A 15,787-nucleotide genomic window follows, 5' to 3' on the forward strand; every position below is an offset into this window, starting at 1 on the left:
ATCTGGCAGGCGCCTGTAGGTCCTTTCATCCCAGGTAGAAGACAGAAGCGGCCAGTCTGTTGAAGTTTGATTGACAGAAGCCCCTCCCTCGGTCCTCTCCTCTTTGTTGCCTTTCCCTTCCCACCCCAGCCCTAAGTTCCCCACTGCCCTCCCCTTCCCCGCCTCTCACAGGCATTTCCTGTCTACAGACCTCAGAGCTGGGTGTGACCGAGCACGTAGAAGGTGATCCCTGCAAATTCGCCTTGTGGTCTGGGCGCACCCCCTCCTCAGACAATAAAACAGTACTGAAGGTAAGTACTGCTCCCAGCCAGCCAAGGGCGCAGGGTTGCGGGTAGCAGGTGGAAGGCAGAGGGCGGCAGCATCTTCTTCTTGAAAGCTGGGGCCTGGAGACTCCACAGGGAGGGCAGTAGCCCACGGGTATTAAAAACCAAGTTCTGTCATGGAAGTAGGCCTGAAATCTCAAAGATGGGTGGTCTCCTAAGTCCTTCCCCTCCTGTGCACCTAGAGGGAAAAAGGCAGGGAACAGCCAGCTGAGCTGTCTCAGCAGGGCCCACTTTAGTATGTTCTGTCCTTATGTCCCCTTCAAGGGCAAGGACAACTGACCTTTTGACAAAAAGTACCTTGATTTGTTCCACATCCATCCAATGCTTTTTCTTGAACACCTACATAGAAGGTATTCTGCCCAGGGCTGCTTGTAACTAAGTATGAGAGATGGACTCATCCTCCAGGAACTTGGGTTCTAGAGCTCTAGTAAATCACGCTAGCTTGGCAACTGTGTTGATTGAAAGGAGTGCTGAGAAAGAGCTCTTCGCCAGATGACAGCCTTAAGGAGTCATTCCAGCTCTCCAGAGCACACACAGCTTGGGATTCGGGGCTTGTGGTAACATGCATCGAACCGAGAAGGGGTCCTGCGGACTGGGCTCCCACCAGACATTTGTTTATTGGGGTGGCTGCCACCCTGGAAGAGGTAGTACGACTGTGACAAATTCTTCACATTGTTCCCTCTAAATTGTCGCCCAGCTCTAGCTGCCATGAGACAGAATGACCTGAAAACAATTCCACAAAGACAAACTAGAGATTCACGAAATGGTACAAGTGCCTTCAGTGAACATGTTTATAAGACTAAACTCCTGGCACTGACTTTCCATCAGCGCAGACCTATGTATGTAGCCATACTAGGGTTTAAATGTGCTGGCATGGATTTGTACCACTTGGTAAATAGCCACTGCCTTCAGATACCCCCTTGCTACACCTCCTAGTGCTGCCCAGATCTCCCCAGCCTCTAGCAACTGATGTGTTCATCCCTGCCCCAGCATGGGACTTCTCCATAGGCTCCAGCCCCAGACAGGTGGCAGTATGTTTTTAGAAGATTTTTATGTACTTGAGAGAGAAAGACCATAAGCAGCAGGGAGGGGCAGAGGGAGAGAGAGAAGCAGACTCTCACTAAGTAGGGAGCCTGACACAGGGCTCCATCCCAGGACCTCGAGATCATGCCCCGAGCCAAAGGCAGACAACCAACTGAGCCAGCCAGGTGCCCCAGCGCCGATGTCAGTATTGGTCATTGCCATACAGAGTATTAAATACTTTGACAATCACTCCTGTACAAGTCTGTATTGAGTATTGCAGTCTTAGCCCCATTCTAGTAGTTGAAGGAGTGTGTCCTTTAGATTGAAGAGTCATGCATGTAAAATGAGAAATGAGCTCTTCAAACATTTTGTGTCCTTGAAAATAATGGGATAAGCCTGCAGGACAAGGATGGAGAACTGTTTTAGGCATGGCAAAAGGAGATAGGGTATTTACTCTTTCTCTCTGTGGTACTCCAGGCCTCCAACATAGAAACCAAGCAGGAGTGGATCAAGAACATTCGAGAGGTGATTCAAGAAAGGATCATTCACCTGAAAGGAGCTTTAAAGGAGCCGATTCAACTCCCCAAAACACCAGCCAAACAGAGGAACAATAGTAAGAGGTAACCAGCATCTCTCCCCCTACCTCACAGGCTCCAGGAGTGGGAGTGGGATCTCCCTCTGCTCCCATAGGGGCGGTACAGTCTGCCGTTGGTGCCCCTCTCCATGAAGTCCCGTTTAAGATGAGGAGTCTCCGTGCTCGCTTCGGCAGCACATATACTAAGATGAGGAGTCCTTTCTGAGCATCTCACCAGTCACTGTCAGTTGCATTCAGCAGGGCTGCACTGAGCACCTCGTCTTTCACAGACACTGCTAGGTGCTCGGAGAAGAGAAGGGGAAGCACACGATGGGCCCTTAGCCTCGAGAACCCTCTAGTGGTTTTATCTCACACATGGAATAGTTAGACTCAAAGGACCAGTACCGCCCATAGAGACAGTAAATGCTGTAAAAATTCATTGAGAAGGGGCTTTAGGTGAGCACTACATAGGCGAGTCCAGGGAAGGCTTTGAGAGGGAGGTAGGCCATGAGGGGACTGATTAGGCAGTATGGAAGTTTTATATGGGGTTAGAGCAGGGGCTTGGTGTGATGGGATTGTCGGTGCAGCTCTTCTGTCCCCCCCGAGTCCTCACCTTCAGTTACCTGAGATAAGCAAGGTGATTGGGAAAAAGGGGACTGAGGTTTTGTATCTTCACCTCTCTGGTACCTTCGTCACCCCATTTGCCCTACACTGGTGGAAGATATCCTCAGTGTCTGAGGTGACTCAGTGACGCAAATCTCCATGTGACAGTCACCTACAAGGACTCTCTTAAAGGGCACTTCAAAAGAGAGCATATAAAAACATCATGTCAATACTGGAAAAAAAAAAAAAGAAGAAGAAAGAAAACAGAGTTCTGGGGGTGATGGTCATTGGCAGTAACAGGCTTGCCTTTCCTTGCCTTTCCTATTCCTGAATGGACTAAATCCCTAGTTGACCTTCTGGTGCCAGCCAGGATGCATGGACCTGAGGACCTGCGGAGTAGCAGCATTAGTACAAAGGGAGTTGATAGCCCGAAGAAGGGTGTGACTGAGGTAGGGAGAAACACCTCCACGGGATGGAAGCCCTAAGACCTGCGTGGCCAGGAAAAGGTCACCGCTCAGTGCTGGAAGGACAAATCAGGGCTGCATTGGAGGAGGGGGTATTTTCATTTCAGTTACCCATGGCCAGAGTCCGGGGGAGGGCCAGACTTAGTTTAGCTCTAGGATCCCGCTCTTCTTCAGGAAGCCCCTGCTTCAATAAAGAAGATAGAGAGGAAATGGTCTAGGAACTCAATGTCCAGGAGCACGCAGGATGGACATTTAGGTGAGGCTGGCTCAAGTCTGGGAAGCAGCCATTTTCTGAACATCTGTAGATCGTGAGATGGACTTCTCTTGAAAATGCCTCCCACCATTTCTCTGTCACTGTCCTGAAATAAGAGAGTGAAACCCTGGGCAGAGTCTGCGGAAAACAGTCCAGGCTGCCTGTCTTTTCATTAGCTCAGCTCCCAGGAGGTGGGGACAGAGTGTGCGGAGGAGTGAATTGGCTTGGAGAATGCCACCCCCACTCCTGGATGGGCTCCCCAACGCCCCCAGAGCTGGCTTCATCTGCAGTGGACCAGAAGGGCCCACACTGGGCCAGAAGGGTGGGAAGCACCACATACAGCCAATGCTCAACTATAGGCAAATGGTGGGGAGCTGCAGCCCAGATATCTAAAACAGCACATGATCTAAGAGGCCTTTATTCTTGGTTTTGAAATGCATCACATAATTTCGTTTTACTGCAGCTCTTCCTTCCTACGAATGTGTGGCTTATATTATTAAAATAAGTTGGCCTTTCCCAGCCCTGCAAGTGGTGGTGAGAAGGCCATTGACCTCGAAGTCGTCTAGGTAGGAGGAGACCCTTTTGTGACTAGGAGCTACTGTGTATATACACATGGGTCACATGCATGCTCACCTGCACACACGTGTCCAGATACACCAGATGTGATTGTTGAGACTCTGGGAGGCAACTTGTTATATGGGGCCTTTTGCCCACGCAGTGTTACCCTCAGGCAGCCCGTTCCTAACGCCATGACCTCTATCAAAGCAGCATCAGAAGTGGGACTTTCATAAGCCTCCGTGGGAAGAGCCGGCCCTCTTCGTGTTCATTTATCCAAGTCCTGGCCCATATCTCCTTCAGTTTTTCCCAACACGGACTGTTCAGCCTTCACCAGTTCCCAGGCACCTAATCACCCTCGGCCCTGGCTATGGATTCAGTGTGGGATTGAGACCTAATTCTCATGCTGGAGAATCGAAGGGCTGTGTGAGTGAGACATTGGTCCAGTGGCCCAGGAGGGGCTCTGCTTGCCAGGAGCGCACTCGGAGCTTATCTCACCAGGTGCTCAGGAACACAGCTGACTGAGGAAGCTGCTGTGCAATCTGGGGTCTTCGCGATGGTGCCTTGGCCTTCTGTGTTGATAAGAAGTCATCACAAACAGCACAAGACCCACAAGACCCACCAAAATGAAGGAAGTAATCTCTTCCTCCATACCCAGGAGTTGAGCCTCCAACATCAGCAACTTCCCAAAGATTATTGCCCCTGGAAGCAATATCTCGTGTCATTTTCTTAATCAGGAGAAACACAAGTCAAAAGGAAAAAAAAGTTCTGTTTTCTTTATAGGCCAGCTATAAACTAGCCCCCATCTTCTTTCAGCATGCAGAAAAACTATTTAAATACCTTGAACTCTGGATTGTGGGCCATCACCCAGTCAGCTGGGTCAAAGCCTCAGTTTTAAGCGGAATGGACCTCTTCCAACTGCACGTTTTAGACCGATTGCCAGTAAAAAAAATAAATACATCATCACCTTCTCTGTTCCATGGGCCAGAGGAGTCATGGAGGGGCCATTTCATGCTCAGCTATCAGCATAGGGACTGTGACCTTTTTAAGTACAAGAGGCGACATCTTTGAAAATCACAGAGGCCTGCTCCCTTTAGTGGGATAATTTTAGATAAATCCCTGCTAGAAAGTGCCGAGGCTCTGCTCTGCCAGCCCAGCTGGAAATCCTTGTGTGCTCTAAACCCACAGTGGTTTCCCCCCACCCCCACCCCTGTTTTTTTTCTCTTCTTCCTGCAGGGACGGAGTGGAGGATGTTGACAGCCAAGGGGATGGAAGCAGCCAGCCAGATACCATCTCCATCGCCTCTAGGACCTCTCAGAATACAGTGGACAGTGACAAGGTAGGACAGTGTCCCTAGCTTCCTTCCCCTAAGACTTCTTGTTGGCTTAACCACCCCTGGAGAATTACCCCCAGAGGAACTTCTCCCACTATGGAGGCTAACCTCAGGAGCAGTTGTCTATCTGTGCCAGCCAGAGTGGGAAGAGCAGGGCTGGAGGAGGTATGTCACAGTGTGGAGATGTTGTCTGAGGGGAGAGAAGACCAGGTGATCAGCCAGAACTCCCCCGTCACGAGAGTTAGCAGAAGTGACGAGGGTGTGCCAAGGGGGAAGGGTGAGAAGGTCTGGGTCTCCTGTCCTCTGGAGATGCCCTGCCTGGGCTGCTTGGGCAGCTCTGCCTCCTGGGAGGCTGGACCTCAGGACCCCTGAGGCTGGGATAGTTTCCTGAGACCTTAGTGGCTGTGACTGGCTCATATTTATAATAACTGAACCAGCTTATCTGAAGTTAGACCAAGGCCAATGTGATGGCAAATGGCCACAGAGATGCTGGTTGATAGGAGCCTCCTCTCTGAAGGGGTTCCAGTGGAAACTATGCCTTCCTCTGGCCAGAGTGTTGGGGCTTAGTTCCTGAGAGGCAGAGGACCAAGAGGTGTTGTGGGAAGCAGCTGGGAGGGATGTAGTAGTCTTTGCCAGAAAGCCTGGTCACTTGGTCTCTCATATTTTGGAGCAAGTAAGCAGAAAGTAGGAGCTCTGAAGGAGAGTACAAGAAAAGAGAAGGTAGCAAAGAAACCCAGTGTATTTGTTCAAGTCAGGGAAAGAATTCAGCTGTCTAAATTTGCAGCAGGGATGGGAAGATTTTAGTCTCCGACCCTACTTTCATTTGCTTACCCCAGGGTCATTGAGTATGAGATGATCTTTTGCTACATGTTAGTGATTTTGTGAATGAAGGGATGGATTTCCAAAGATGGATTTGGCCCTAGTCTTTCAAGACCTAGTGTATTGGTCTAGTCCTTCAGCCTCAGGCAATAGGCTGTGTCCTTGCTTCGTTATGGGTTTTTTTTTTTTTTTTTTTAAGATGATCTGCATTCATTAGGATTTTTCCTAATTTTTTTTCCTTACTGGGGTAATAAAAAATAAATAAAAGACTGTGCCCCAGACCTTCCAAGATCACGGTGCTAAGTCACACTCTAGATTAGTATTCAAGAACATTCGAGGTAATTCTGAGGTAATTCTGTCTGATGTCCTGCCTTCAAGTTTCTAAGCCATTTTTGACTATCAGAGTGGATGGAAAATTGTTTTTTTCTACTTGTAAAAACATACAAAGAAAACTATTCCTGTACTTTCCTTTCTCCTCTGATCTGTTGTTTAGAAATGTAACCTAGAATATCCTATGAATGAGTGTTTCTTTTTAAACAGTCAGTGGGTGGGAAGCAAAATACAATGTTTCCCATGTTCAGAGAGAGCCTCTTAGTCTCATGGTCTAGGGGTTCTGGCCCTTCCTACTGCTACTGCATCTTCCCACAGCCCTGACTTAGAGACCCCTGTGCTGGAGCCATGTGTCCTGTCCTGGGCTCCAGCCATTCCTTGTCTTCTGGCAAGGTAAGTGAGGCTAGATGAGAACACTTCCGATGGCAGGCATGTCACGATTTGTGAAGAATCCTGATTACTTACATATTATTCTACAAATAAGGAAACTTAGTCCCAGAAACTGAGTGACCCACCCAGGAAAAATGCAAGTTCGTGGAAAAGCAGGAACTAGAACCCAGATCATTCTGCTTCACTGTCATGCTTTTCTCTCACTCCAAAGGTCAATGCATTGTGCTCCCAACGCTAAGATGAACTCAGCTGGTCAGTCTTTCTCCACATTCCACAAAAACATGAGTCACATTATTCTTGAAAAAGCACCCACCACGTGCCAAGCTCTGTGCTGGGTACCGTAGAGAGATGTGGGCTATTTGTTGAATGTGAATCCTTATTTGTGTAATTCTTGTTCGATGTGTGTCTCTCTAGCCAGGCCATTAAGACTTGATGAGGGCAGGGTCGTCTGTCTGCTTCACTGCTGTCCCTGGCCTGCAGCACACACAGAGGCTCAGGAAAGCCTTGTGGGATGAATGAACAGAGGGAACACAGTCCCTGATCTCAGGAAGTTCCAGAAATCAGGAAGCAGCTAAAACAGCTGGTCTGAAAGCAGCCAGATATATACAGACGTTGTATTTTTAAATATGCTCAAGAACCCTAGCAGTTTCCTTACCTCCAAGCAGAAAGCTTTAGTCAGCTGGAGAATCTGGCTTGTTGGGAACAGGAGCCCCCAACTTCCTTCTCAGGCCCTGGGAAACATGGGCAGTGGGGTCTGGAGATGATGAGAAGATTCTGTGTTCTATAAAGAAAACCGGAAAAATCCACCTAGAAGTAGTAGTAGAGGGCCTGTCTGTGACCACGCACTATGATTTAGAATGTTCTTACTTTTCTGACACAGAACAGTGATAATAGGGCAGTGTCCTTCTCCTATTTTCCCCTTTATCGGGGCAAGCCAGGAAGTGGTATCTTCGAGTTCAGAGATGTTCTCCACAGTGTTACCTTTTCCCCTAACTGTACTGGAAGACCGGGAGACTGTTCTCTGTTGGTTTCCAAGTGGTCAGGTGAACAGACTCTGAAGATCAGCAGGGTAACAAAAATGGGCTGGTTCCGGGAAACCAAGCCATATTCAAGAGAAGGGCAAACAGGGGCAGCTGTGGGGTGGGGGTGGGGGAATAGGGCAGAGTCCCTTTGCAGGGATCAGGGCCATCCTAACAATAGGTTTCTAGAAAAGACCCCAGTCTTCCTCTTCTAATCCAGAGGAACTAGAACAGTGGCACTGCTGTGCTGGCAGATGGGGAAAATGTCACCATAAAAGAGCCATGGCAGACCCACTTGAGGAGCTGCAGGGCCCTAGGGCACCTCTCCGATCACTTTGTGTGTATTTCGTGTGCTGTGGTGGGTGGAAGGAGTTTGGGCACACCCAGGTTCAAACCCAGCTCTGGCGGTTACCCTCTGTGTCCTGTTGTGTGAGTTACTGCACCTTAATTTTCCTGTCTGCAAGACAAACACATTTGCTTGGCACCTGTTCAACATGCAGTAAGGGTTAATTTCCCACCATTAGCTGAGGGAAAAACCAAAGTTCAGACTCTCTGAATAAGAGAACACAATTACTTAACGAGCTGTGAGGATCTACTTCTTGGGTAGAGTTCTGCTCTCTTCCTTCATTAGCTAGCTGTCAGCCGGTTCTTTTCTGCACTACACCCTGAGGGAGTTAGCCTTAACTCAGCTGTCTATAAACAGAGCCACTCCACTCCTCTTTCTACCTGCTGGCCCCTTAGAGTCTAAAACCTAGATATTCATTGTGAGCATTGGCTCATGGTTCATTTTACTAGTTAAATATTGTCAAGTATTCATTGTAATCCCCAAGCTGTACCATCTTGGGCCAATGGCAACCCCTGGGCTAGAAATATTTGAAGATGGTTATTTTGTCTTCTCTCTTAATCTCCTGTCCAGAAGTCCTCAGTTTCTGCAGCTGTTCCTTGTATTAATGTATTTGCATGCCCTCCCATATCCTGGCTGCCTTCCTCTGGGTTTCCTTCAGTGTGGAATAATCTATTAAGTGAGGCCTCCAGAACCATTCCTAAGCCTGGAGGTAGTGATCCAACTAGTACGAGTACCACTTCTTGTTCCAGGGCTGTTATGCCCAGCTTCGTCCCTGCCATGGTACCTGTGTGCTAGGGGTATTTGGTGTTGGCTCTTGAGCTCTCCATGCCTGCTTTCAGGTGGCACAGCTGATTTTAATAACCTGAGTGTTGGGATACTTGGTATCGACTGGATTTTCTCCTGTTTAGTTCCATCCTGGCATTCCAGCATATCAGCCACATCTCCCAGCTTTATCAGATAAACATATCTTTTATGGCTTCATCCCAATTCTTGCTAGAAAGATAAGATTGAGGGAAGAAGACCAATGTCCAGCCCCTTTTCTCTAGAGCAGAGGATCTGGGGGTGGTTTCCTTGCCTTGTGAATCTGTCTATGATGAAGAATCTGTCTAAAATTCCTAGTTCTGGGCTGCCTGGGTGGCTCAGCTGTTAGCATAGGTGTTCTACATGGGTCCGGATACCAGGACCCTGGGGATCAAGCTCTGCATCGGGCTCCCTGCTGGGCTGGAGGTCTGCTTCTTCCCTCTCCCACTCCCCCCTGCTCGTGTTCCTTCTCTAACTGTGTCTCTCTGTGTCAAATAATAAAATCTTTAAAAAAATTTTTTTTTTTTTAATTCCTAGTTCTTCATTAAATGCTGACAAAACCAGCATGGGCACTTCAGGAACTAGCATTAATCACTTTCTCCCAAGTTGCTTTGGCTTAACCCTCAGTGGTTCTGCATGTTTGAACTCTCCCTTGTACCTGTCACATGCAAAAGTCTTATTGCTGTGAAAGCAAAGGGGTGTACTTGCTTTGTTCGATTGGGCTCTAAGACCCTTTCTCTCTGCCCAAAATTGTGCTCCTGCTCCCCTGGGCACTGTAGAGAGTTTTGCCTGTTTGTGTATTATGAAGCGATGCGACTTTGTAACCATACTTCAAAGAGATACAGAGTTATAGAATTCTAAGGAAGTGAGCCTGAGTAATGTGGCGGCAGTTAGAAAATCTTGTTTAACATGATGGATATCTGCCATATAATTTCCAGCTAATAGTCCAGAAGCAGCCACCTGCACCGTGCCGGTCCCTGTGCATCTGTTTACCATTTAGGGTAGGCATGCTGGGCGTGCCCCATAAATACTTATTGAATTGAACACTACAAACCCATCCTAGCAGAGATACTCTCCATCAAAACATTACTATGAATTTCTAGACACGTCCAGGCTGAAGACAAGGAAGTTGAAATGAAATTGAGTTGCAGATACTATTCTCTATAAAAATTCTAAGGGCAAAAAAATATCCCTTGACTATTCCGGGGCTGACTGTGTTTTAAGCGAAGAATTTCTGTAACAAGCTAATGTGATCTAAGATACAAGGTGGCCTGATACTGGCAATGTGCTGAAGGGGGACAGGGAGCTGTGTAAAGAAGCCCGGAGATTTCAGGATCGAATTTAATAGTTTTTAAACCGTACGGTCAAATCGCTTTAGTGGATCCTGGCCAAAATGTCGTTTCGCTGATTGGTAGGGAAGGCTCAGCTTAGAAACAGTGAGGGCCCAGCTAAGGGGAGAGTCAGAGGATGCCTACAGAGGATAGCTATAAAAAGTGATGGAGCAGCCCAGCTGTGGGAGCCTTCTGAGAATAGGCTTTCCTAGACCCTCATCTCATTTATCAGAATTTGGTAATCCTGACGCCTGCACCTTGAGAGCACTTAGCAAGCCACTGGGTGTAAGAGCTGTAGTCAGAGAAAGTTCTGCCCAGACCCTGCCGTCATGCAATGACTCTGCAGGAAGGAGTGTCTGGAGCATAGGAGATGTGTGATGGGTCCCCATGTGGGTTACCACCAGCCACTCCCATGCAAGAAAATGGACAACAGGCTTCCTAGAGTGTTAAGGGCCCACAGATCACTGGGTTTTGCCTCTGAAGAGATAACCAGACATCTGGAAATGTGGCAATTCAGCAGTGTCAGGACTAATGAACATGCTTTCAGTTCACACAAGGTAGTATTGTTTGTTTGACAAATTCTTAAAAACCATCAGGATGGTATCCCCTCCACCCCCCAAGGCTGAGTCTCCAGAACATGACTAGGACAGCTTGTTAGCTGAGACAGCTGTGTCACTGGAGCAGAGGAACCCCCGCAGGAGATCCAGCCCATTAAATGTTCTCTACTAGAAGCAAAAGAAGATGTGATAGGGCGATCCCTGGCACTTCTGCTACCCTGCCCTTTGTCTCAGTGGGACCTGAGGGCCCTAAAATATTTCTTTATAGGGAGAGATTCATGTTACATCCTATCTAGTAACAAAACACTTTCTAGCCCCTAAATAAACGAGAGCAGTATATCATTGTCCTTCAGTTACCAGGTCTGGGAGAGTCTGTGTCAGAAACCTAAACTTGACTTTATCAGCTGAGTGGTCCTGAGATTCAGACATGGCCCATCTCGACAGCAGGTCGTGGGTCAGAATTGCCATATGCATCCTAGGTAGAGGCATCCTGATTGTGCTCAAGACTCGCTAGTCACTCTAAAGTGGGAAAAATGCCATCTCCACTTTCAGATTTTCAGTGCAAATGGTGGTTTTCTCCACAGCGTTCTGAATAACCCAAGCCAAGGACTAGGTTGGAAAATAGCTTTTGTTCTTAGTCCAGTACCTGTGGTGGGGGTGTGGGGACTGGTGTGGGGGCGGGGGGGCGGACAGGCAGTGGTGAACAAGGCCCAGCAAGGGATCTCCTGCTTCCCCAGAAACACTGCTTAGTCCTCTCCTAAGCAGCATTCAACACAGTAGCAATGTGCTGGCTTTTCAGAACAAACCATAAAATATGAGGAGTTGAGGTCGCAGATTTTCCTCTAAATGAGAAGTTCCTCAAATAAATGACGGCTTCCAGCTGTTGCACCTGACCAACCAGTGTGAAATACACTTTGCTGGGAAACCCAACCTGGGCTCACGGGGCAAAATCATGATGGCGCTATTTTACTATTTTGATTGCTGGCCCATGGCTTAAAAAGCTGCCTGGAGAGACCCACTTTGAAAGTTGCCAATCATCTGGAAAAGCAATTAAGTTTCATAAGTGACAGCAGCCCATGAGTCGCTCGCTGGGCATGGGCAGATTTCACGGAGAAGAGCCCAGAAGTGCCCTGAGGATGCTGAGAGCTCGGCAGCCACAGGGCATCTCCTCAGTTCTAGAAGCAATGGGGCCCAGAGATCTGTCACAGAAATAGGGGAACTGCAAAAGGTGATTTGCCAGTAGATCAGATCTGTGTGTGGTAGCAGCTGGGGCGGCCACAGGCCCGATCTGAATAGGGGTGAGTTTGGACCTTGGAGACATAGACGCTCAGGGAAGAAAGGAATTTTAGAGCTCATCTGTCCCTCTGCCATCATGGACATGTTTAAAAGAAACAAAGTGACTTGCTCAGAGTCGTAAAGCCGGTTAGTTAATGACAGACCTAGGACTGAACCCCAGCTTAATCTCCTGCCTGTTAAATTGGATTAAAACATAATACTTTTGTAGTGACCCTGATCATTTAACTTTCAGAACCTTGTAAGCAAAAACAACTATTGTTACCCGCTTCTCTGACAGCCTCTATACCCCCTGCCCTGGCCCTGGCCAATCTGTGATGACCCTAGGGAATTGCACAGTGGTTCCAGAGCTCAGCTGAGCACCTCTGGGGCTGGCATGGGGCAGAGCAGGGAAAAATAATCTTCTTTCCAAAGGGAAAGATAACTTCTTTCCTTTAAGTACCAGGTCCTATCACAGACTCTTTGATACCAAAAACTTGTGACTCACAGAGTGGCCTTGGTGGGAGAGGGATCCTGCCCTAGACAGAGTCTACAGGCCTCTCAAGGCAACTTCTTGGTTGGGCTCTGGGAGCTTGGCAATGAGCACTGAATTGTGACAAGGCTGATCCCTGCCTCCCAGCTGCCTGGGAGCAGTGAGTCCTGCCGCCGCCGGGCATAAAATGAACTCTGTTTTTAAAAACCTTGGTGGAAGGAGAAAGCAAATTTGAGAGGAAGCCAAGATGTTAAAGTGGATTAGCTGGCGACAGTCCAAGGCAAACAAGACCCAAGTGAGTATGCCTCCCGCTGGACACCTCCTGGTCGGGAGGAGGGGCATGAGAGGGGAGATGGCCCAGGTTGGGGGGCCGAGGGCACAGAGAGAAAAGTGACAGCTCTCAGAGCAAGGATTTACTGGAGTGTTCTGCACAGACCTCTTGGCATACCACTTGTCTTTTTGTTCTTCTGTGTCAGTTAAAAGGCTCTTTCAGTACAGGACAGAATGTCTGTGAATGCCTTTTTAAAGCTAATGGTAGGGGTGCCTGGGTGGCTCAGTTTAAGCGTCTGCCTTTGCCTCAGGTAGTGATCTCAGGGTCCTGGGACTGAGCCCCACATGGGGCTCCCTGCTCAAGCAGGGGAGCCTGTTTCTTCCTCTCCTTCCGTCCCTCCCCCACCACATGTGTGCTCTCTCTCTCTCTTGCTCTGCTCTCTCTCTCAAATAAATAAATAAAATATTTTAAAAAATAAATAAAACTAATGGTAAGGGACACAGGCTATGAGAAATATTGCTCTTAGCAAGCTGAGGTTGTGGATGACTAGCAGTGACACCAGAGTACGATGTCTGGTGGTGAGCCCTCCCAGCAGGTAAGAAAATTAACTCTTCCAGAAAAGTCAAGCAGAAATGTTGCTGGAAATGCGTATTTGGAGCCACAGCCATGAACCTAGAATGGGTGGAGCTGAGGAAGAGGGCCTTGAAGTGGTGGTTGTGCTTTTAGCTGGAGCTACCCAGAGCCGTGAAAGCATGCCGTAGGTTTTCTGGGGCCACAGCGTGGGATTCTTGGGAAAAGTCAGTTGGGTAGGAAATGGGTAACTGTTACCCTGTTTCTTGGTCTTGAGTTTAGATCAGAAATGGTTGCTTGGGGTTCAGCTGCCTGTCAGCTGAGTGTTGCTTCCTCATGGCTGATAGCTGCCGCCCACCTGTGTGCCACGATCAGTGCTGTGTAGTAGACAGAATGGGCGCATGTGTGTCTCAGGATCTATGGCACTGGAGTGAGGTAAGGGATCCTTACTGCCAAAAAGCAGGGCCTTGTCAAGAGAAGCCTGTGTGAGTGCCCCCCATAGTGGCCCTCTCTAAGGAGCCAGTGCAGATGGGACTTTGGCTTCAGTCCTGTCCCTGGGGTGGTAAGCAGGAGATGCCTTCTGAGGGCCAGTGACCCATTTCTGCCCTGATCGCTCTTCCTATTGAGAAAAAACTGCCAGAAGAAGATGCAGAACTATGCACAGGAGACCTGTGAGAGGCATCCTTTCCCTCATTTCAGGCAGACCCTCAGCCCTACCTCTCCGTTTGTCCATTCTTCCCCCCAATGTGGCCCTGACCGTACTGTGTATCAGGGTTGGGGGGCAGTGTTCAGCCTCCCCAGATGTAAGGGCTGCAAGTTGAGTCTTCCCAGTTTAGAATGTTCATCTCCTGTCCTTTTTTTAATGCTCTCCTTGGCTCTGTTTGAACTTGGTAATTGCAGGGAGATACACACACTGACTCCAAGCTCGGGAGAGCCATTCCTCTAATCTGCATGGCCCCTAGTGATGCTGGCCGTGGAATGCTTAGTGAGTGCCCCCTGAACACTGCTCTCAGCCTGTACCAGTGGCAAGGGCTTATATCAGTACAACCTGATGATGTACTGGAAAGAAAAAAAGCCTCTAGCTCTCACTGTGTCTGTCTCCTATCTCCTGCTAGCTCCTCTTTGAGATGCGGGAATGGGGTTTAAAAAGTTTCATTTGCTATTTGCTGTCACTGACTTACATACATTTGAAGACTTGATTTAGTGAGCACCAGAGGAGATGAAAAATGCATCATCTTTTCTTTTCCTCAGGGTTTTGATGGATGCCACCTTTTTATCTCACAAATTCATCAGCCACTTAGTAAGCTCACCTATATGGCAGGCAGTGTTCTAGACACACAGGATGTGGCAGTGACCAAAACAAAATTCCTTGCTTTCCTCCTTTGACCTCCTTCCTGTTGATGTGAGCCTGAATATGCTGAACTTTAAGGCATTTGGAATTCAACCGGAACTAACTTTTGTCTTTGTGACTGATACCATTGCAGCTTTTATCTAAAAAGAGCTCAGCATTTCTTTTAAAAAGATCATTTGGGAACACCTGAAGGTAGTCCTACAATTTTTAATTCCCTGATTCATAACCATTTCAAATTAGAATCCCAGATTTCTCTCTCTCTCTCTCTCTCTCTCTCTCACACACACACACACACACACACACACACACACACACAGTCTCTTTGGGCTCTGATTGCAGTCATTACACTCCGGATTAGAGAAAGTCTATGTTCATGGCAGGTAGACAGACATTCTAGACAAAGAGAAAAGAGTAGGAAATACTCAGCATAACCCCCAAATGCTTCTAAATTTCTTCTCTCTCATAAAACAGGAATATCAGAAAAAGAGGGATTTTTTCTTTAAAAAAGAAGAAGAAAATAATTCTTATTTTTAAAAAGAGGATGTGAAGGGATGAGGAGTGGAGGAAAATGGTTTGTTTAAGGGAGGTGCTTTGAATTATGGAAACTGAAATCTGTAATGCAGAGTCCGGCTTTCCTCCCCTCCCCCACTGCACCCACAGTCCCCCAAAACAAGAGCAGTCACAATTTTTATACCTTTTCCACATGGGATATTAAGAACCTTCATTGCATTCATGAAAAATATTTTTGAAAAATCCCCAAAGAGAAAGATTTCTAGGATATGTTCTCTAGCATTTAAACTTAGGACAGTGCTTCTAACAGGAGCATGAAGTCCTAACCACTTGGTTGGTTGTGTTATTTAAAGAGGAAACTAGTTGGCACAACCACCAACATGACCAAGTGAAAAAGATCTGTGAGCCAAGAAGAATGCAATTAGAGGTAAAGTAGAAAACTATTTCAAATATATTTGAAAATGATTTCAAATGACTTCATTCTTTTATTCAGTGGAATTTTATTGAGTGTCTGCCGAGGGCAAGATACCTTGGAGATTCAGAATATATAAGAACAACGTCTGTCCTTGCACACCACACATGTCTTATATGTGATGCCA

At 47.6% G+C, this 15,787-nt stretch overlaps 1 protein-coding gene across 17 annotated transcripts in view; it reads left to right on the forward strand.

Annotated features, from left to right (window-relative positions):
- KALRN (kalirin RhoGEF kinase) overlaps positions 1 to 15,787 on the forward strand; it is a 656,868-nt gene that overhangs the window by 443,455 nt on the left and 197,626 nt on the right. For all 17 annotated transcript variants that reach the window (XM_059391106.1, XM_059391108.1, XM_059391110.1 and 14 more), the window contains 3 exons: positions 189 to 290; positions 1,824 to 1,966; positions 5,032 to 5,134. In XM_059391106.1, the coding sequence (XP_059247089.1) occupies positions 189 to 290; positions 1,824 to 1,966; positions 5,032 to 5,134 (348 nt within the window). The remainder of the gene's footprint in view (positions 1 to 188; positions 291 to 1,823; positions 1,967 to 5,031; positions 5,135 to 15,787) is intronic.

This window comes from Mustela nigripes, chromosome 2 (genome assembly GCF_022355385.1).
Source record: "Mustela nigripes isolate SB6536 chromosome 2, MUSNIG.SB6536, whole genome shotgun sequence".
In the NCBI taxonomy this organism is placed as follows: Eukaryota; Metazoa; Chordata; class Mammalia; order Carnivora; family Mustelidae; genus Mustela; species Mustela nigripes.